The 21,092-nt window shown below is 45.7% G+C and overlaps 2 protein-coding genes across 40 annotated transcripts in view; both read right to left on the bottom strand.

Annotated features, from left to right (window-relative positions):
* LOC127139261 (sodium channel protein type 2 subunit alpha) overlaps positions 1 to 15,598 on the bottom strand; it is a 30,033-nt gene extending 14,435 nt beyond the window's left edge. Inside the window, exons 1-2 of the mRNA XM_051066938.1 lie at positions 15,410 to 15,598; positions 14,261 to 14,980 (exon numbers count right to left, since the gene is read on the bottom strand). The gene's annotated coding sequence lies outside the window, so the exon portion shown is untranslated. The remainder of the gene's footprint in view (positions 1 to 14,260; positions 14,981 to 15,409) is intronic.
* Positions 15,599 to 16,716: 1,118 nt separating this feature from the next.
* LOC108884988 (NACHT, LRR and PYD domains-containing protein 12) overlaps positions 16,717 to 21,092 on the bottom strand; it is a 78,145-nt gene continuing 73,769 nt past the window's right edge. For 36 of the 39 annotated variants that reach the window (XM_051066959.1, XM_051066958.1, XM_051066980.1 and 33 more), the window contains 5 exons: positions 18,821 to 18,994; positions 18,305 to 18,478; positions 17,897 to 18,073; positions 17,431 to 17,607; positions 16,717 to 17,155 (listed from right to left, as the gene is read on the bottom strand). In XM_051066959.1, the coding sequence (XP_050922916.1) occupies positions 17,134 to 17,155; positions 17,431 to 17,607; positions 17,897 to 18,073; positions 18,305 to 18,478; positions 18,821 to 18,994 (724 nt within the window). In that variant the 3' untranslated portion in view covers positions 16,717 to 17,133. The remainder of the gene's footprint in view (positions 17,156 to 17,430; positions 17,608 to 17,896; positions 18,074 to 18,304; positions 18,479 to 18,820; positions 18,995 to 21,092) is intronic. The other 3 variants (XM_051066962.1, XM_051066989.1, XM_051066992.1) reach the window with 3 other exon arrangements.

The raw sequence follows: 21,092 nt of genomic DNA, 5'->3' as shown, positions 1-21,092 counted from the left end.
TGTCAGAGCGTTAAATAATTCAAGAGCTGACCTGGGAACAGTTTGTGTTGTAGTTTAAACTGTGGTCATACATCACATCTGGACAGAAAATGAAGTTTGCTAATGTGACAGATGCTAACACCAACATACAGGCCCTCCATGCTGCAGCTGCAGGTCTTTACTGGTCTCTATCTGTTTCTATTGTAAATCAGCTCCATTAACAGCAGCTGAACGATCTGTGATCAGCTGCTGTTTGCAGTCAACACGTCCACATACAGACGACTGTCACTGGATTCATGTGACACTGAGGAAAACTTTCAAACGTGAAGATTGTGAATGGAGTTCTGCAGAGATCCTCTGATTCTGGATCCTCTGGATCCTCACTGGTCCACATGTGTTTGATGTGAGTTCAGATCTGACTCTTCATCACAGCTTCTCCTCCACCTTTTCTTTCCTCCCTTCTCTTCTTTCTTCTCTCATCTTTTACTCTCTTCTTCTTTTCTTTTCTCCTCTTCCTTCTCTCTACATCTTCCATCACTCCCTCCTCCTCTTCTTCACCTCCTGTTACATCCTCTCTTCCTCTGCTCCTTTCTTCACTTCCTCCTCCTCCTTTACTGTTTTTTCACTCTCCTCCTCTTCTTCCTCTCTTTTGCCATCACCTCCTCTCCTCACTTCATCTTCTCCTCCACTATTTCTTATCCCCTTTGTTTCTCTTCTTTTTCTCCTCTGTCTTCTCTCTCCATCTTCCATTTTTTCTTCTGTACTCTTGCTAACACTCTCTCCTCCTCTTCTCCTCCTCCTCTTACATCCTCCATTCCTTTCCTCTCCTCCTCTCTCCTGCCATTTTCCTTCTTCTCCTTTCTTCCTCTTCTCCTCCACCTCCTGCGATTCCCTCTCTCCTCTTCATCCTCTTCCTCTCTCCTGACTCCTCCATCTTCTCCTCCCTCCTTCTTCTCTCTCCTCCTCTCCTCTGTGTCTCCCTCCATCTTCCATTCTTTCTTCAGCACTCTTCCTCTCCTCCCTCTCTCACCATCCTCACTTCCTCCTCCTCCTTGTCCTATCATCTCTCTCCCTCTCTTTCCTCCTCCTCCACCTTCCTGGCATATCTGTCGTTCCACCTCTCCTGTGTCAGCGCTCTGTCGCTCAGCTGTCACTTTCAAACTGGGACACACACACACACACACACACACACACACACACACACACACACAGTCAGAAAATTATCAGCCTGTGGCTCGCGAGGCCTCCTGTCTTTGACCCGCGATGTTGTTTCAGCCACTCTCACACCATACCGACCAGGACACACACACACACACACACACACACACACACACACACACACACACCACACACACACACACGCACACAGACACACACACACACACACACACACACACACACACTGTTATGCATCTGTGGACTCCCATGAAGGGACAAAGCTAAGTGTAGGTATTATTAGAGCACTGTTTAGTACCACACACACACACACACACACACACAACCTGCAGTTGCTTTGGGCAGTCACTGCAACAGGACACCTGTCAGTTAGGTGTGTGTGTGTGTGTGTGTGTGTGTGGTACATTATCTCTGAGCACAGACCTGCAGAGATCAAAGAAAGTTTGACCAAAGTACAAGAAAGAAAAGAAAGAGACAGAAAGAGAGAGAGGGAGGGAGGGAGGGGAGAAAAGGATGAAGAGGGGGAGTAAAGAATGAAAGAACAGTAGGAGGAAGAAAGAAAGAAAAGGAGGAGGAGAGAGGGAGGGAAGGAGGAACAAGAGGAAGAAGGGAGGGAGGAACTGAGAAAATAAAAAAGGAAGAAAGACAGACTAGGAAAGAAAAGTGTGACGTTGGCAAAATATAAAAGCAAGAAGTAAAACAGAAGAGGAGGAGGAGGAAAAGAGGGAGGGATGGAGGGATGATGTTTGGGAGGTTTTATACATAAACCTATTACAACCAGTGTAACTGATATTATTGTTTTAATTCAATAAAGTGTAATTAAATCTAAAGTGGATTCAGAGCTCATTAAACTGCCTCAATAAAGAATCAATAATAATGACATTTCCTCGTCGCTCTGACCTGACGGCGTCTCTGGAGACTCTGTGGTAGGTGGGTTCAGAGGGAGCAGATTGGTCGAGCTGTGTGATCCAGGTGAAGCAGAAACTCAGGCCCATTTTCTTTTGTACTCGACAAACCACAGAGATTTAACAGAGTTAATGTTCCATGAAATGGCTCCAAAACCCCCTGAAAACTGGAGCGGCTGTTGAAGCCTGACGTTTGCCAACTTTGTGTGGGAAACAAGGTGAGATGGATTATTCAGTCGGCTCAGTCTAACTCACTGTAACTGCTGGGACATGAGCCGTGACCGGACAGTCCAACGTTCTCAGCCGACGACTTTCTCACCGTTTCTCACCGTTACCAATCAAACACACAGTCCAGCCTGGACCTGCATCACCATCACCTGTGACACCGAGGAGACAAAAAGTCTGACACCGAATTTTTAGAAAACTCAAAAATGAGAAACTGCACAAGCATCTAATGGTGTGTGTGTGTGTGTGTGTGTGTGTGTGTGTCCTCTCCCTCCAAACTCATATTGAGGTAATCTCCCAGAGTGGCCGGCTTTAAGCCTCGTCATCGCTCAGTCTCACACACACACACACCTTCCTTCATTAGGCATCAATATTCAGGTTCATTTTAATTTAGCACCAAAGGAGGTCAGACGAGCGAGCTCATCACCCTGTTATAGCTTCGTCACGCGTGCAAGCACACACACACACACACACACACACACACACACACACACACACACACACACACACACTCACACACACTCCATCCATTCTGCTCTACTTCTGCGCAGGAAGCTGTAAATTGACTGCAGCCGTCACAGTCTGACTGACTGTTACTACTGAGGACAGAGAGGGGGAGGGAGGGGGTGAGGGAGGGGGGAGGAGGGGGGAGGAGGGGGGAGGGGGTAACAACAGAGAAAGTAAAGAAGGAAACTGTCCAATAAGACCAGCTCAGACTTTCAGAAACCACCAACTTGTTGCTGATGAATGGTTCTCTCCTGATCCTGAACCAGCCGGTCGAGGACGAGGTGGAAGAAGAACTCAGATACTTTAGTAAAGTAAAAGTACTGCAATGTAAAAATACTACAGTACAAGTAAAAGCCCTGCATTCAAGTTAACTTAAAGGTATAATGTGTAACTCTCAGAGCTGTTAAAGGTGGTCAAAGAGTCAAAACTGACTTTTCATTCAGTTTTAACTTTCTGTTTCTACAGGATGAAGGGTTCCAGTCAGGTCAGGCTGTGGGACCAGGAGAGGTAATACATCCTGTATTTATTGTGGAGGTAAACAGTTGCTCTGTGTGTAATCGTGGAACAGTGACCTACAAACTGATGGAGTTCCTCTGCAGAGGGAGACTTGGTGGAAAACAGTGACGGCACTTTATCACATTTTGCTAAACATGTTCTGCACATTTACAGACGTGATGAAGTGAGACAGCCTCGGTCCCCCGAGTCTTTAAAGGTCCAGAGACTCGGAGACGAGGGGAAGGAAGGAAGAAGAGAAACGAGAACAAAAACACAGAACGAGGAAGAGGAGAGAAAACAAACTGATGCAAAGAAGTGAAGGTGTGTGTGTGTGTGTGCTCTCCTCCCGTCTCAAACCTGGCATGACGCTGATCAGCTTAATAGGCTTTCTATTGATTCTGTTCTGTTCACACACACACACACACACACACACGCTGCGACCCAGTTAGATTTATCCTATTTGAGTCTCTCCTCCCCACCTTGTCTCTTCAATTCTGTTATTCTTTGTGTGTGTGTGTGTGTGTGTGTGTCATGCTGTTCTCTTGTTCTTCTCACTGTCGTCCCTCGTGGCTGATTAAATCAGTTTCTATTAGGACTGCTCTCTCTCTCTCTCTCTCTCTCTCTCTCTCTCTCTGGTTTTGTCAACACGTCCCAGCTGCCACTGTTTTTATTCAAATCTCTGTTTGTAAAAATTTCGTTTTGACGTCCGGCATCGAACACGGTGCGATCAGAGAGTTCTACAGCGAGTTACAGCTGTATTTAAACTGAAGCCCTTCAGAGGAGTCGCCTCTGCACCGAAGCAGACTGTGATTTCACCACAGTTCAGGTCGATGGTGCTGAACGTCCTCCCTCAGATCACTGACAGATTCAGAGCGCACTGCCACAGAAACAGAAACAGGTCTGACATCTTTACCTGACATCAGCCAAAGAGCTTTAGTTGCTTAAACCACAGATGCGACTCTGGACTTGAACCCTGGTCTCTGGTGCAGCAGCTGTGCACTTTGTACGTCCTCCATCTTCTCTGAGCAGCTCCTCGTCGAGTCATTCTCTCTAAAACAAACTGATTTATGTTTGAATAAATGCTGCAGTCGGTGAGAAGTGGCTGATGAGTCCAAAAAGCTCAGCTTGGATGATTTTGAACCAGCGCCTGTGATCATCTCCCAGCTTCCTGTCAGGACGGAGCTTCAGGGGGACAAGATCTGAAGACAGAAACCAGTACGGACGAGGAGAGGCTAAAGGGAAACCAGTCCATCACCCCCAAGTTATGGTGCAGAGACACACACACACTTACACACACACACAGAGTACAGATACAAGGCCGTGTGGTCACAGAGCTGATGGATGAGCTGCAGGACTCTGGACTGTCTGACTGACTGTTTCCTGTCTGTTCAGGCTGCTGTTCAACCAGTAAACAGATGAAGCTGCACACGAGCCTCAAGGACACTTTATAACCCACACACACACACACACACACACACACACACACACACACTCAGCGGCCTTGTCTATCGCATGCTGATGAACATGGCAGTCTGTCATCGATCTCTCTCTCTCTCAGCACATCATCCTCTGATCATCCGCCGCGGTTTCACTCTGTTTTTAAATGAACTGACTGATTCAGAGGCAGCGGACAGAGCAAGGCACCGACATTCCCAGGGTTGAGGGTTCAATTCCCACTGGAGCTGAAGGGATTAATCTGTGTATCAGGTTGAGTTTCAGTCTGATAAAAACAGATAAAACAACCCTGAGCTTCCACTTGTTTAAACGTCTCTATGTAACAGTACCAGACTCCACTGACAAAAACAGGACTTTTACTGAGCAGAACAAAGCTCTTTTTAAAATTTCAAAATAAAAGCATGAGTGCCGTTAAGCAGCTCGATGTATAAATGCCAATGTTTTTCTTGCTATGAACCCTCAGCAGCTTATTCTGGTCCTGAGGGACAACGAGCTAACTTAACCCCGACGACCCGTCCACCGACCCCGGCGACGACCCTGAGACGACCCCCACACACACACACACACACACACACACACAAGCAGCTGAAGGCTGTTCATCACTGCCAACAACAGGAGAAAGACGTGCAACGACTAAAACTGATCACATATTTATTTTAGATTTTTATTTCTTCTTCTGCTTTTCTTTGTCTTTTGTCGTTGATCAGACATTAATTGATGACTCGAGGATAAAGTGATTTGCATTAATTGATTTTCTGCCAATTAATCAATTAATAGAGAATAATCAGCAGATTCATTCACTGTGAAACAACTTAACATAAAGACAGATATTTAATATTATTGATTTACTGTTCATTTATTTGTGATGATTCTGCCCACACACACACACACACACACACACACACTCAGCCATCTCCTCCTGTTATCTCCTCCCTGCTCTGACCGGCCTCACAGCGGCTGCTGTTAATTCTTTATTTTGTTGAGGTTTTTATTTTTAATCCGACTCCTCGCTGCTAAAAACGACAGCAGCAGGAAGTGATGTCACTGCGTCCGCCGTTTGACGGACAGTTTTCTCCCGGTTACGATGAAAAACAAAAACAAAAAGCGTTTGCACTCGTTCTGTCTTTGCCAAATAAAACACGTGGGAGAATTTGCTGCCTCTCGTCGATGTGTCTGCTTGTCAGTCATCGGGGGTCAAAGGTCGTCTGTTACATCAGCACATGTAAATAAAGCACCGAGGCGGAGCAGGCTGTGATGGAACCAGTCTCACAGGAGGACGGCCTGAGCAGCAGAGCAGAGACCCAGAGTGTTTTCTGATCAGGCGCCAATTCCAGATTATCTCCTCCGTCTCTGTTTGATATGATTCAAAACAAACCATGAAGGAAGAGAGACGGAGGGATTCATCTATAATGTGTGAGCAGCAGTCACATCAGATCCTCAAGTCCTGCAAGCAAAAGGCACAGAAACGCCTCCTTTAAGGTTCAATAAAAGTAAGTACAAGGTCAGTGTTGGTCTTTCTGAGTCTCATAAAACGTCTCTGTCTGATTTTGATGCAGGAAAGATTCAAACCGGTTCATTTAAAAGTTTCTGAGGAGCCAAACAAAAAGACAGAGCGTCCATGTTTTCCCTCTGTGAAGCTCAAACACAGAGAGAACGCGCGACACATCCAACTATAAAAGAAAGAGGAACACAGACGGCAACCTGTCCTGGGTGTTTCCCTGCCTGTCACCCAGTGCATGCTGGGATACGCTCCAGCCCTCGTCACGACCCTGAGCTGGAATGTTTTCTATAGGTTCGTCTACAGCTGTTCACGGGGCTGAGGACCTCCACGGCGGCTGCCAGAGGGCCGAGGTCCGTCACCTGGAAGTCCTCTTCAGGGCTCCGAATGACGGCTGGGGAGCCGCCAAAGTGGCCGCCAGAAAAGAATGGATCAGCCGCGGCCAAAACCGGACCAGCGCTTGGCTGGCCGTCTCCAAGTCTGTACGGGAGCCAGCAGAGACACCGGCCCCTCCTCATGGGACGGGGAGCCGAAAAACACAGGAGCTTCAAAATGCCAAAGTACGGATCGACCGGCATTACTGGCAAACTGATCCACCTGCTCCACTCTGATACCTTCAAATAATATCCACTGAGACAGACCTTTTCATGGCCTCTGTTACTGTCATCAGCAGGTTTTACTGTTACTGCTCTAGAGAGGAGACGGATGTACGGAGTCACAGCAGTGCCAAAATAAAGAATACATACAGCCATTAAGTTGGACTGATTTACTGGTTTTATTTTTGTCATACCTCAGAGGCAGTCCTTTCAGAATAAAAGCTCTCAATTAGCTTGATATAAACCAAATCACCTGATCATTTTGATTCTTCATAAAAAGTATCACAGCTTCAGATAAAAGTGAGGTTTCTTTAAGCAGCAGAGGGATTCATGTGGAGCGACAGAGTGAGGAGGAGGAGGAGGACGAGAGACAGAGGGCATGAAAATAAAGAGAAAGAGAAAAGCACAAAGACAGGAAACAGAGAGAGACAGAGGGAGGATAAAGAAGAGAGGGAGGGAGAGATGGAGGTGTTTGACATGGCCGCCCCTCGTCAAAATAAATCAGGAGCTGCAAAGTGTTTTAAAATGTCGGCCTGCTGCTGAGAGGAGCGAGAGGCCGTGATTTACTGCAACAAGGTTCATTTTTAATCATCAGCAGATCTGAGTCACATTTAATGTTTCTGCAGCGGACGGACGAGTGGAAAGCAACCAGAGCGACACAGACACCAACACAACCACCAGCATTCTCAGCAGCAGCACTACATCTCCCATCAGCCCCGTGCCTCTCTGTCTCAGCCATCACCTCGCACCAAAATGGATTTTATTTCATTCTGAGTGGAACCAGGGAGAAGGCAGCGGAGGGAGCAGGTGTGGAACAGGTGGAGGAGGAGGAGGAGGAGGAGGAGGAGGAGGAGTGTTGGCAGCGTTAACAGGAGGTCGAGTGACTCCATGTGTCGCTGATAAATCATGAGACCTCAAAGCAGACGAACTGTCTCCAAGGTCAGCTGACCACACAGCCAGAGGCCGACCTGCTGCCATTAAACAACAACACTGTGTGTGTGTGTGTGTGTGTGTGAAATATGATGCTGGATGTCAAAACTCTGTCCTGAAGTTGAAATCTTTACTAGCATCCTTTTTATTTAACCAGAAACACTATACATCAGTACCAGACTCCATAGAGAAAAACAGGGATTTAACCAGGAGCTGCTGGAATACCACTGCCTCCATCTGTTAGTGTGTCTGTGTTACTGTGAGACTTGTGGTATAAGAAGTATTCAGATCCTTTACATGGGTACAAGCACCACACAAAACAAGACAGTGGTAAAATCACTGTTTTTGTCAATGGAGTCTGGCAGTGATATAAACAATGAATAGGAAACACATGAAAAATGATCCAGTAGGTGCATCCTGTTACAGAGGGAGGGACAGAGTGAGAGAGAAGGAGCAGAGGAATAAATGAAGTCGATGAAGTGACTGAACTTCATTTAACGTGGAGGAAACCCCAAAGTCTCTGCTGTAATCAAAACAAACATGGTCGACTTCCTCGCCGCCGCCGAGCCCCAAATTATTTTAAAGAGTCCCAGACAGAAAGTAAAGAAAGACTCCACCGGCTCTGCTGTTGGTGGTGACACCGGTCGCCATGGTTCTGCTGTTGCTATGGTTACAGCTGTGAATTCTGGTCCCAAAGCACCGGGTGGTGATCCTGATGAACAGGTGAAATCACAGTGTGTGTGTGTGTGTGTGTGTGTGTGTTCTACATTTCAATGATTTTGCGATGATTGAGCAGCAGACACATCCACAGAGTGTGATTGATAACTGTGCCCTGCACCTCTGAAGCAATAAACCATCACTACACCTTCACACACACACACACACACACACACACCCGCTAATGAAAAGATGGAGGAATATTCTGTCACCAGCCTCTCCTTCACTCACACACACACTCACACACACACCAGCCGACCGTCTCGTTGCTAAACACAGACGTGGAGGCATGTGAGCGACTCGAGGTGCGTTTGATTTACGCTCACAGACACTTGAAGAGAAGTGGACGTGTCACTGAGCGGGTGGAGATAAATCAGAGCTCGGCTGCTTCCCGCGCGGCGCCCAAAAATCCCCAACACCTGATGTCGTCACGCCTCTGACCTGACCTCTGACCTTTGGCCTCCATGCAACTGACTGCTCGCTGATTGGAATTAAAGCTTGACCTGCTGCAACTTTTATATCTGTTTCCATAGCAACCAACAATACTTTTCTCCCCTCGCCTCACTCAGATATTTTTGTAATCTGTTACATTTCTCAAAGAAGTTGATGGAACGAACTAAGATGGCCGACACAGTCTCTGCGGGACATCGACTTAGGAACTAGTGAAAATCAACCGATGATCGATTATTGATCGCTAAGATTTTTGCAGATCACATGTAATTTAATCAATGTGTTCATATCAGTGAGGTTGTGCAGGGTCTTCAGGCAATACAATGATTTTCAAGCTAAGAAATAAAGAGCTCATCGTTAACATCACAGTGTCGTATTGTGTCTCAGACTGTAAAAGCTTTGTTTAAGACGACTGCTGTAGTTTCTTCTTGGAATAAAGATTTCATCAGGGAAAAACACATTTTCTTTAGTAGCTTATTTTCTGCCATAGACAAGAAAATAAAGATTCATCGTGTTTTAAAAGATAAAATAATAACCCACCTGGAATTCTTATATGACTAAAGATAACGAGGCTTTTCTCCAGTTAATCTAACGTCTGTCCCTCGTCCTGCCTCTGACTTCTCCTCTCGCTCTTTGTCAGAACTCATCACGATTGTTCAGATTTAGATTTTCTGTCTTTGCAGCTGGAACAGTTCAGCTGCAGCTCTCCGGCCTCTTTGTTCCTCTGTAAGATGCCTTATGTTGCCTTGAACAGTCACTTAAGAAAAATGTTGACTGTCAGACCTCTATTAAAGCTGACACATGCTGCTCTTTGGTATTTTACTTTATATGACTCACCGGTGCAGCTGCCGTTAGAGCTGCTACTAAAGAATACCACAGAATATCACACCTGGGTCCTGTAAAGAATGTCGCTCCTGTTTCCTCTTTCTTCAAGAACATTTCTACTTTTACCAGAACAGAACAGAACAGTGTTTTCTGTGTGATATAAAATGATACTGTGATATAGATTAAATAATGTCCCTTGACAGAAATAGAACAAATGGTCAATAAATGTTAGTTAAAGCTCGCAGCTCAGGAGTGAAGGTTTGCATTAAGAGAGTTTCATGAAACGTTCTGACCATAGACTTTAACTCAGGAACAAAAATCAGCTTTAAACTTAAAATTTATTATGATAAGCTGCAGCAAATTTACAATAATGCAAAATCTGGAGTCCGTACGTTTTGTGTTGCACGAGGCAGGAAATATCTGTCATAGAAAAACTGTTCAATGAGACAAAGTCCCACAGCAAGAATATTCTTCTACAGTATCTCACAGACAAAGTATTACTAGTGAAATCTGGGTACTTCTTTCTGAGAGTACCTGTAGTAGCAGCAGAGTATTTGTACTTTACTTCAGGCTGATTATAAAACTGATTTTATGTTGTTTTGTGGTTACAAAAGGCCGACAAGCTGCTCTGACTCTGTCAACAAACAACAACAACAGGCTGCTCCGAGGGCGACCTATAAATAGATCACACACACACACACACACACTCATGACATATAATACCCTGTATTCAGTGTATTCACTGACTTATGTGTCTTCACCCAGTGGCTTTGATTATATTTTGACAGTCTGATAATACATGTACAAAGGCTGAGCACACACACACACACACACAATTTTCCAGCTTTCTCCTGAGCTTTCACCCACATCTCACTGTCTTCTTCAGTGTCGTCAACAGTGCTGACTGTTTTACTTGATTAAAGATCATCTGCATCTGTCAGACAAAGTTCAGCCTCAACAGCAGCAAACTACTGAAGATGATGTGAGAGAAAACGTCGCTGCTCGATGTAGATATTTTTTACAGTGTATGATTCTGTATTCAAATTTAACCCCTGAGAGTTTCAGATGGTTAAATAACTTTATTTTATTCTATATGAGTCTGACAGGTTTAAATGTGAAAAACCAGCTCTGCTGACTCTGACGTCTCCACAGATTTGGACAGTGAAAGTGTGGAAAGAAGGAAAGAAAGCGTCACTTTGAGGAGTATTTCAGCGAGCTGCTTTAACAGAGGAAAACAGATAATTAAAGTGTCAGCGCTCTCAGCTCTGTGCTCTCTGGGAGAGAGGATCACTGAGATTAAAGCAGGGGAGCAGCAGATCTGTCCGTCCTGACTCAGCTGCTGCGTGACGCCGCTGAGTCACCGCCGTCCGCCTCAAACCTCAGCTCAGGTGAAACCGGGCCGAACCAGGCCGCTCAACAGCTGCAGCTGCTCTCGTCAAATTCATCTCTCTCTGCCTCAACAATAAAGAACGGAACATCCAACACAGGAACAACAGATCATCACCAAACACCACAGTCAGACCACAGGGTTAGTTATATGTAAGATGTGTTTCAGGATCTTTCTCAACCTCGTCTGATTGAGCTGCCATCTTTGAATTACTGTCCTGTAGCAGGGAGAGTCCTGCTCTCAGAAACCTCCACCTCTGCAGACCAGGAACTACATTCAAACCCTGGTTCTTCAAATTCCAGGTAAAGTTCTTGTTCTTGAAAAGCCGCTGATGCTGTGGTCAGTGCTCCTCCTCCTCCTCCTTTCACATGAACGTCTGCGTCTTTCATGAGAGTTAATGGCCGTGAAAACACACAAAAAAAGAGATGAATGCAAAGCAAACGCTGAGAGGTGGATTGTAAGGGCTCAGGAGGGTTTTTAAGCTCTGCCATAAAAGCTATAGAGCAGCTCTCAGGTTTCATACGGCGCCTTTACAGCACAAAGGTTGGAGATAATAAGCAGGAAGCTGGTTCCAGCCTGCAGGACTGATGTCAGAGCAGAGAGCCACAGCGCTGCCTCGTCCGTCAAACAGCAGCTCGTGTTGTCTCAGCGCCCGGCGCAGGAAAGGTCAGGCCTGCTGCTCCAACACTGAACAAACAGCACAACACCGTGTGGGGCTTTTCAGCTGCACACACACACACACACACACACACACACACACTCTGAGAAGCAACCAGGCACACATACATTATCACCTACACACAAACACCACCAAATGCGGGTTCAGACACCCGTGGGCTCACGTAGGCACACACACACACACTGTTCCTCCTCACACACACTCACACAAATGTAATGCATGCGAGGCAGGCGGTGCCGCGCTGGGACACCTGTTGTTGGGCTGTAGCAGAGCGGCGTTGAGGTGTCGACACAGCAGCTACAGGGTGTTTGTTGCAGAGTTCGGACCGTGACTGAAAACCACCGTTTCACCATCTCTGCTGGGCTAAAGTTTATCTAAAGGTCGGTCACACCTGTAACCACACCTGCCTGTGACGTCACCAACCACACCCTGAGTGCACCTTTACATCACTGCAGCAGGGAGAGAACTTCAACCTCCAGCTGCTGTTAGGTTACAGTTTGGGTTAGACACGGAGAGGATTCTTTAAAATGTCCTGATGAAGGTGACGTCACCTGCGTCTGAAACTCCTCCTCAGCTGCACTGTGTTATCAACCTACTGATCCCTCCAAGGTGTGTCCAACATGGACGACGTGACGGCTCCCAAAACTGAAGTCAGAACATCTGGATCGCCCCCTGGTGGCTGCATACGTCATAAACCCCGCCCCCTCCATGTTACTGTTATTTAAAACAACATGACTGACTCACAACTGCAGCTTCAGACGTTTTAACTTGAGGAGACATGTCGTCCATCTTTATACACTGTCCTCACTGTCCTACCTTCCTTCCTTCTCTTGTCTTCCACCTACCTGCCCTGTAGAGCTTTTACAGGTGAGTCGCTGAAGGACACTTCACTGAGGGGGGGGCGATCTGAGCCTGATCTGAGCCTGAGATGCAGCTGTGATTTTCTTTATTTGTCATTAATGGAGGTTAAAACCAACGACTGTCACTTTATCAGTTTACCTACAGAGCAGGAGCTGCCTTATAAACTGTCTTTACTGACACACGTCAGCAGGTTCAGTTTATTTACCAGGTTTATCGTGTGAAGGTCGTTTGGTTGCTGATTAATTGCCTGTAAAAACAGCAGGTGTCTAACCCTGATATTAAACTGATCCGACTGCACCGGGACGTAATCTGTGTGAGGGATTCATCCAGAACTCAGAAGGTCAAAGGTCACAAGGCAACTGCAGTGAACACAGCTACAGGTCAAACTGACCTGAGAGGTAAAACAACAGCGAGCGGTGTCATATTCTGAATAAATCCACACAAAATAACATCGACAGCAGAAACACACGATGAAATATTAGAAACACAGCTTCATATGATGGAGCTGGTTTAAAAAAAATCTACAACCAGCAAATCAGCCACTGCACTAAAACAAAAACAAAGGATACGACACAACAATTCTGCTGCTGTTTCCCCTGTGAAACCACTGTTTACTGCCACACACACACACACACACACATCCAGTGCCATATAAATATTATAATATTAGAGGTTTTATAGGAGGTAAAGATCATTTAATTGTGCATCATATTTTACTGCAAGTAATCAAGTAAAGAATATTAGAGGAAATGTTGAGGTAAATATCCTAAAATAAAGAGTAAAAATGCCTTTAAATCACAGGTAATAATATGAGTATTAGAGCCACAAGAGGAAGAATATGTTTATGGGACTAAATCCTATAAAAGTACAAATATTTATTCAATATTTATTACACATTAAAGGATTGTTTCAGGTGTTCCAGAGAGGTAAACAAGCCAAAAGATGAGAACCAGCAGCAACCACATCCCCAAATGCATCTCCTCTTACACAAACAGACCCGGTTAATTAATGGAAAGTGGTGGCACGGCTCGGCTCGGCTCGGCTCGGCGCGCACGATAAGGAGCCGGAGGTTGCATAGGAACAGAGGAAACCGAGTCTCTGGAGAGGGCGAAAGTGGCTCAAAACAGGGATGAAGAGGAGCGAGGACCGCTCTGAAATCCACTTTAAAGTGACGCGGTTTTGGGACGAACCCGGGTCTGAGTCCAAATTCACAATCTGTCAGAAATCCTAACAAAGAGGCTGGAGTCAGCGGCTCCACAGGGTTTCAGTTAAACTCAGAGATGTTGGTTCAGTTGGTTCTTTTAAAGCAGATAAAATAACAGTTGAAGGTTTTTATTTAATTTGCTTTAATCGCTGTTAATTCACTAAAACAGGTTTATGGACGGTGTTAAACTGATTACAGTTTGATTGTGGATATTTTCACCGGAGATAAAAATAAAAAGAGATATTTCTCGTTGACAGGAGGATTTTCCCTCAGTGTTTTTTCAGGATCAACTGGCTCTAAAAGGTCAGAGTTCACTCCTGAAGAACACGATTTATTCTAAACCTTTAAAGAAGAAAAGAAGAAGAACTCACATGTGAAACTCCTGCGTTAAAAACTGCGGGTTCGGATCTCGCTCTCGGTCACACCATCACCGCTCCGCCGCGTCCCGCTCACAGCTGCCAGATCCCATCCGGAGAGGAGGCGCACGGCGGCCGATCCATGAGCGCAAACTGCGCGCAGGGGAAGAGTTTGGAGTAAAAGCTCTCAGTGATGAAGGGAAATAAGAGGAGGAAGTCTGTGGGTTTTTAAATCCAAGCAGAGTGAGAATGGTGGGATCAGATGAGGAGAGGCAGGAGCGCAGAAGTGTCCCTCCAGCAGCGGCGGCGGCGCAGGAGCGGACTGTCGCGCTTCAGTCCAGCCGGGGAGGGGAAAGTGCGCACCGGGCTGCTTCACTCCGTCTGCTCCGCTTCCTGCGGCATCTTCCCAACTTCAGCCGCTTAAATCCTCCGACAGCGGCTTCAGCTTTCTGTTACTCCCCTTTAATCCCGGAAAACACACTCCTCCACCTCAGGAAAAGGGCTTTTTAATTTCTTCTCATCCTCGTCAGGTGTGATAATGAACAAGAACCTCCAAAATAAAAGTCCTCTCGCGGCTCCAGCTGTTGCTTATGATGTTTTTTTTTTTGTGTTAAACTGAGTTTAAGTTTTTCCGTCGGACCGGAGTGTTTGGCTGCGTGTCGGTGCGTCGGTAGGTCGGTAGGCTGGTAGGGCTGACCGGCCGGACTCCCATCATCCCCGCCGCTTGATCGCCCCCTGGACGCGCGCACAGAGAGAGAGAGAGAGAGAGAGAGAGAGAGAGAGAGAGAGAGAGAGAGTTAGGGAGAGGGGGAGTATCGCGAGGTTACGCCCCAAGTCCCGTTTGTCTCGGACACACGCGCGCGCACATGCATGCAGAAAAACATGCAAACACACACACACTTGCTCATACGCTCATGCACGCGCACATGGTGGACACACAAACTGTAACACACACACACACACACAGGAGACTTACAGTATTTTAAACATGCTATTGTCTTCTATTATTATTGTCACACACACACACACACACACACACACACACACACTCACAGTAGAGCCAGCTGACATGTATTGATCCTTTAATTCACTGTAAAGCTGATCAAATCTACAGTTTTAAACTTTGGCTCAGCAGTGAAACACTCCATGAAGAGACGATCGTACCAGTCTGCTGTGGAGGAAGTCGTCTGCACAGAGAACCAGACCTCAACCAGATCCACCACCTGCTGTGGTCCAGATCTTATCAGACCTCAGTGTTGGGACAAATTCCTGCAGCAGGTTCAACACCTGCTGGAAAACCAGAGGAGAAGAGGCTGTTAGAGCAGCTCATGATGATCAGACACAACATTAATCCACTGACAGGTGAAGTGATTCACACTGATCTTCTCGTCTCAGTACAGTGTTCTGCAGAGAACCTCAGGTCCGGATCATCGTACAGATGCTGGATCAGACTGGGATCTCAAGCCTGTGACCATGAGAGGAAATAATGTGGAGACAAAGTTAAAATGACCAGTTATTATCCTGGAATCATTAAATAACTAAGCTGAAAACTTGATAATATGAAATATAAACTCTCCTCAAAGACACCTTCTGCCCAACCTGATCGATGATTTCCCAGCATGCTGCTGTTTCCAGTGAGTCCAGGGTGTGAGGTGTATGAGAGTCTCCCCCTTGTGTTTGTTATGAGTTACTGTGAAAGTGGTAATAAAACTACACAACACTGAAGCTGGTTTGATGTTAGAGGATATAATGTCATAATAATCACGGTGTCACACAGCTTCAGTTCTCTGTCAGGATTTAATCTTCATCAGACTGAGTTTTGTTTTTGTTCAATTTTAAAAGTTAAGGGTTAAAGGGGTTAATGCACAGCTGGTATGTGACACATGATCTCAGCAAACTGTGTGTGTTTAGTTTGCGTGTAAAGACCTCATATATATATATATATATAATATATATATATATATATATATATATAGCTCAGACGCTGCAGCTTTCCTCTTTATTTTAGTTTCACCTATTAAACTTTCATTATCCTGTTTTTGCCTGGGATGTTCTGCCATCTACCAAATGTTATACTACAGCTCCATCTGCAGGTTAAAGGGTAGAAAAGCAACCACTGCTCTGCACCTCACACACACTGAAACTTTAACCTGCCCTCATTGAAATAAATGTGGTGGATGAAGAGAAAAACCTGTTCCTATAAAACTAAACAATCCAACAGCACCTCAAACTACATCCTCCAAAATGACCAGAAAGTTGGATCAACACCTCAACTGAACATTATAATCTTGATGATGGAGGATTTATCATGATTTATTATTATTACCCAGATGAACCTAATGAACTGCCAGCTGAGTGTCAGTGTTTGTATGTGACTGATCAGTCAGTCTCTCACATTCAGTCTCTTTTAAAACAGACAGGAACAGACTCCATCACTGTGATAATGTGGAAAGAGGTTCAGCCGACACCAGTTACATCAGTGAGTCTTTATTCAAACACAGGAGTCAGATATCCAGATGAATTATCCAGATGAATCCTGGGAAACAAAGGCGTTTCCATCTCAGAGAGAAACCACACCAGTGTGACCAGTGATTCCTGTACATCAGAGGAACGTCTTTGAACCAGGTCAGGAGACAGAGCAGTCCAGTCACACTGGGTCAAATCAGTACTGCAGTCGGTGGGTCGGGTTCTTACAAGGCTGAGAAACTGTTTCAGTGTGTTCATACCAGAGAGAAACCTGATGACAGTGGAGCTGTTCTCAGATCAGTTCAGACTGCAGCACTGAGAGTCATCTCCACTTCCTCTGATTCCTCTGTCAGTCACTGCTGGATGAAGCTCTCCTCTCCACTCTACCTCCCAGTAACACACACACACACACACACACAAACTTATGGATCCCACTTATGCCACCTGCAGAGAGAGAGAGTCAGAGCAGAGAGGAGGTGGATCAGTGTTTACAGAGACTCTTCATCAGTCAGTCAGTGATGCAGCACATCCAGTATAAAGAGCAGCAGGGACTTCAGTCCTGTTCAGAGCAGCAGTGGAGCAGCTGTGGAGCGGAGCCAGCTTCCTTTCAGCTCTCATGTTAACAGATTGGAGTGAACACAGTCACAGCTTTACAGGAAACACTGGATCTTTGCTCTGATACTAACTGTGTTTAGGACAATACTGATCAAACTACTGACCTCACAGCCTCCAGTCTGTAGTCTGGACTCTGTGCAAGATCACAAAGCTGCTTCACATCTGAATCAATCAGGTTGGTGTTATAGATCAGGTCCAGGTCTCTCAGATGGGAGGGGTTGGACTTCAGAGCTGAGACCAGAGAAGAACAGCTGATCTCTGACAAACAGCAGTCCTTCAACCTGAATAAAGAATAAAAGATGTGAGTTTAGGAGACAAAGTTCCTGCTTGAAACCATTCAGTGTTTCATCATCTGTTCAGAGCTGAAGGTTTAGTCTGTGTTGTTACTGTCTGATTGATTCAATGTGTTTTGTTTTAAACTGGACTAAACCAGAGAAGAAGAAAACAGACTTTACCATTAAGATCCTCAGTGTGGATCAGTATAATATGAGCCTGATGTCTGCAGGTTAGAGTCAACACAACTTTCACATCAGATTCATCTCAGCACAGAAAGAAAATATGGAGTCTAACCTCAGAGTCTTCAGTCTACAGTCTGGACTCTGTAGAAAACCACACAGCTCCTTCACTCCTGAATCCTTCAGGTCTTCATTGTGACTCAGGTCCAGTTCTCTCAGATGGGAGGGGTTGGACTTCAGAGCTGAGACCAGAGAAGAACAGCTGATCTCTGACAACCTGCAGTTCTTCAACCTGAATAAAGAAGAGAAGTTTAGGAGACAAAGTTCCTGAAACCACTAAATGTTGCATCATCTGTTCAGAGCTGAAGAAGGTTTAGGCTAAACAAGGTATTCAAGACATCCCTCCAACCAGAAGGAAGGCACCAAGGAAGAATCCTCATCAGATGCTCAGACCATTTCTCCATCACTTGGAGCAGAAACAGACTCATCAGATTCATCTCATAAATAAAATATGGAGTCTGACCTCAGAGCCTCCAGTCTACAGTCTGGACTCTGCAGAAAACCACACAGCTCCTCCACTCCTGAATCCTGCAGGTAGGTGTAGCCCAGCTCCAGTTTTCTCAGATGGGAGGGGTTGGACTTCAGAGCTGAGACCAGAGAAGAACAGCTGATCTCTGACAAACTGCATTCACTCAGTCTGAATAAAGAATAAAAAAATGTAAGTTTAGGACAAGACGTGCTTGAAACCTTTCAGTGTTACAGTTTAGAATGTACAAGTTTAGAAAATGGAAACTCCAAACACCTGAACCCAACAGATGTAGTTAGTAACTCACTATTTACCAGGGAAGAGGCTTTTTCTTAAGCACAGCATCAGACTTGCTTAAATAACTGTTCTAATCAGAGATGTAGGCAGAGATTCAGAGGTATAGAAACAGTCTTTTTTACAGTGGTTCATGAAACAGAACATTCATTAAAAATAAACAATCCTCAGTTTTAGTTTCGCCCCGCCAACGCCAAGAAATAAAATATGGAGTCTGACCTCAGAGTCTTCAGTCTACAGTCTGGACTCTGCAGAAAACCACACAGATCCTTCACTGCTGAATCCTTCATGTTGTTTTGACTCAGGTCCAGTTCTCTCAGATGGGAGGGGTTGGACTTCAGAGCTGAGACCAGAGAAGAACAGCTGATCTCTGACAAACTGCAGTCAACCAACCTGAATAAAGAATAAAAGATGTCACGTCACATCATATTGTGATTGTGATCACGTTGCAGATGACCTGTAAGGCTTCAAATACTTTGGTCCAATAGTCTAGCAGCCTGGGGTAGGACCATAACATATGCATGAAGTTAGCTAGTGAGTGTTTGCAAACTTTAGATATTTTGAAAAGTATAATAATGTACATGTGATGACTGTACTGTACTGTACTGTACTGACCTCAGAGTCTCCAGTTTACAGTTTGGACTCTTTAGTGCATCACACAGGATCTTCACTCCTGAATCCTGCAGCTTGTTTCCATTCAGGTCCAGTTCTGTCAGATGGGAGGGGTTGGACTTCAGAGCTGAGGCCACGACTTCACAGTGAGTCTCTGAGAGTCCACAGTGAGTGAGTCTGTGATCAGAGAAAATATCAAATCTGTTACAATAAAATCAGACAATTTAGAATAAAAATACACACAATGCTCCTCTGAGAACGGCCACTGTGATGTGGTGGAGGGGTTTGGGTGTGCCAGTGAACCTGGGGGCTGTGTTGTTGTAGTCCCTGGTAGGATCACCCCAACTAGTCCCAGCTAGCTGTGCTACCTTGCCCAGAATAGGGAATCTAGGGCTCTATCTTGGAGCCACACCTGGTAAGGGAGCTCCTTGACGAGCATCTGGTGGCTGGGCTCACAACCATGGATACTGATCGGGCTCAGTCTGAGGGGATTACATTGAGCTGATGATTACTTTCATCAGCTACAGGAAAACCACCCCTGTACCTGAACAGACCCTGACTCAGTCCAACAATTAATTGCTAATGAACAGAAAACTGTTTTCATTAATGTAAGAACAATAATCACAACCAAATGAAACCAAACAACTTTGGCACTCACCGAGCCTTCCTGCAGTTCCTCACAGCTGGGATCAGTCTCCGTCGTCCCTCCACTGACGTTTTGAACTTCTTCAGGTCCAACTCATCCAGAACCTCCTCTGACATCTGCAGCATGTAGGCCAGAGCTGAGCACTGGATCTCAGAGAGTTCCTTCTTTGATCTGTTCTCTGACTTCAGGAACTCTTGGATCTCCTGATGAACTGAGTGGTCGTTCATCTCCATCAGACAGTGGAAGATGTTGATGCTTCTGTCAGGAGACATTTTGTAAATGTTCAGCTCCTTCAGGTTGTTGATGGCTCTCTGGATGATTTTTGAGTTCTCTGTCTGACCCAGCAGACCTCCTAAGAGTCTCTGGTTGGACTCCAGAGAGAGGCCATGAAGGAAGCGAACAAACAGGTCCAGGTGGCCATTTTTACTGTCAAAGGATTTCTCCATGGCTCTCCTCAGGAAGACATCCAGAGATGAGTCACTGTTTCCAAAAATCTTAGAAATCTTCCCAAGAAAAGTCTTTGGTTTTGAGTCCCAGTCTTTTCCCAGGAAGTCCTTCAGTACCTGTGTGTTCCTGTTGGTGAAACAGTGGAACATGTAGACTGCAGCCAGAAACTCCTGAACGCTCAGATGAACAAAGCAGTAGACTGTTTTCTGGAAGATCACACTCTCTCTTTTGAAGATCTCTGTACAAACTCCTGAGTACACCAAGGCCTCTGTCACATCAAGACCACACTGCTCCAGGTCTTCTTGGTAGAACATGATGTTTCCTTTCTCCAGATGTTCAAACGCCAGCCTCCCCAGCTTCAGAAGAACTTCCCTGTCAGCCTCCGTCAGCTCCTGTGGACTCGTCTCATGTCCCTCATGGTACTTGTTCTTCTTCCTCTTTGTCTGAACCAGCAGGAAGTGTGAGTACAGGTCAGTCAGGGTCTTGGGCAGCTCTCCTCTCTGCTCTGTAGTCAACATGTGCTCCAGAACTGTAGCAGTGATCCAGCAGAAGACTGGGACTCCACACATGATGTGGAGGCTCCTGGAGGTCTTGATGTGTGAGATGGTTCTGTTGGACAGCTCTTCATCACTGGATCTCCTCCTGAAGTACTCCTCCTTCTGTGGGTCAGTGAAGCCTCGTACTTCTGTTACCCTGTCAACACATGAAGGAGGGATCTGATTGGCCGCTGCAGGTCTGGAAGTTATCCAGACCAGAGCCGAGGGAAGCAGATTCCCCTGGATGAGG

The sequence above is a fragment of the Lates calcarifer genome, linkage group LG24 (assembly GCF_001640805.2).
Source record: "Lates calcarifer isolate ASB-BC8 linkage group LG24, TLL_Latcal_v3, whole genome shotgun sequence".
NCBI lineage: Eukaryota > Metazoa > Chordata > Actinopteri > Centropomidae > Lates > Lates calcarifer.
Note: the sequence above shows the minus strand (reverse complement) of the source record. Positions and strands in the feature narration are given on the sequence as shown.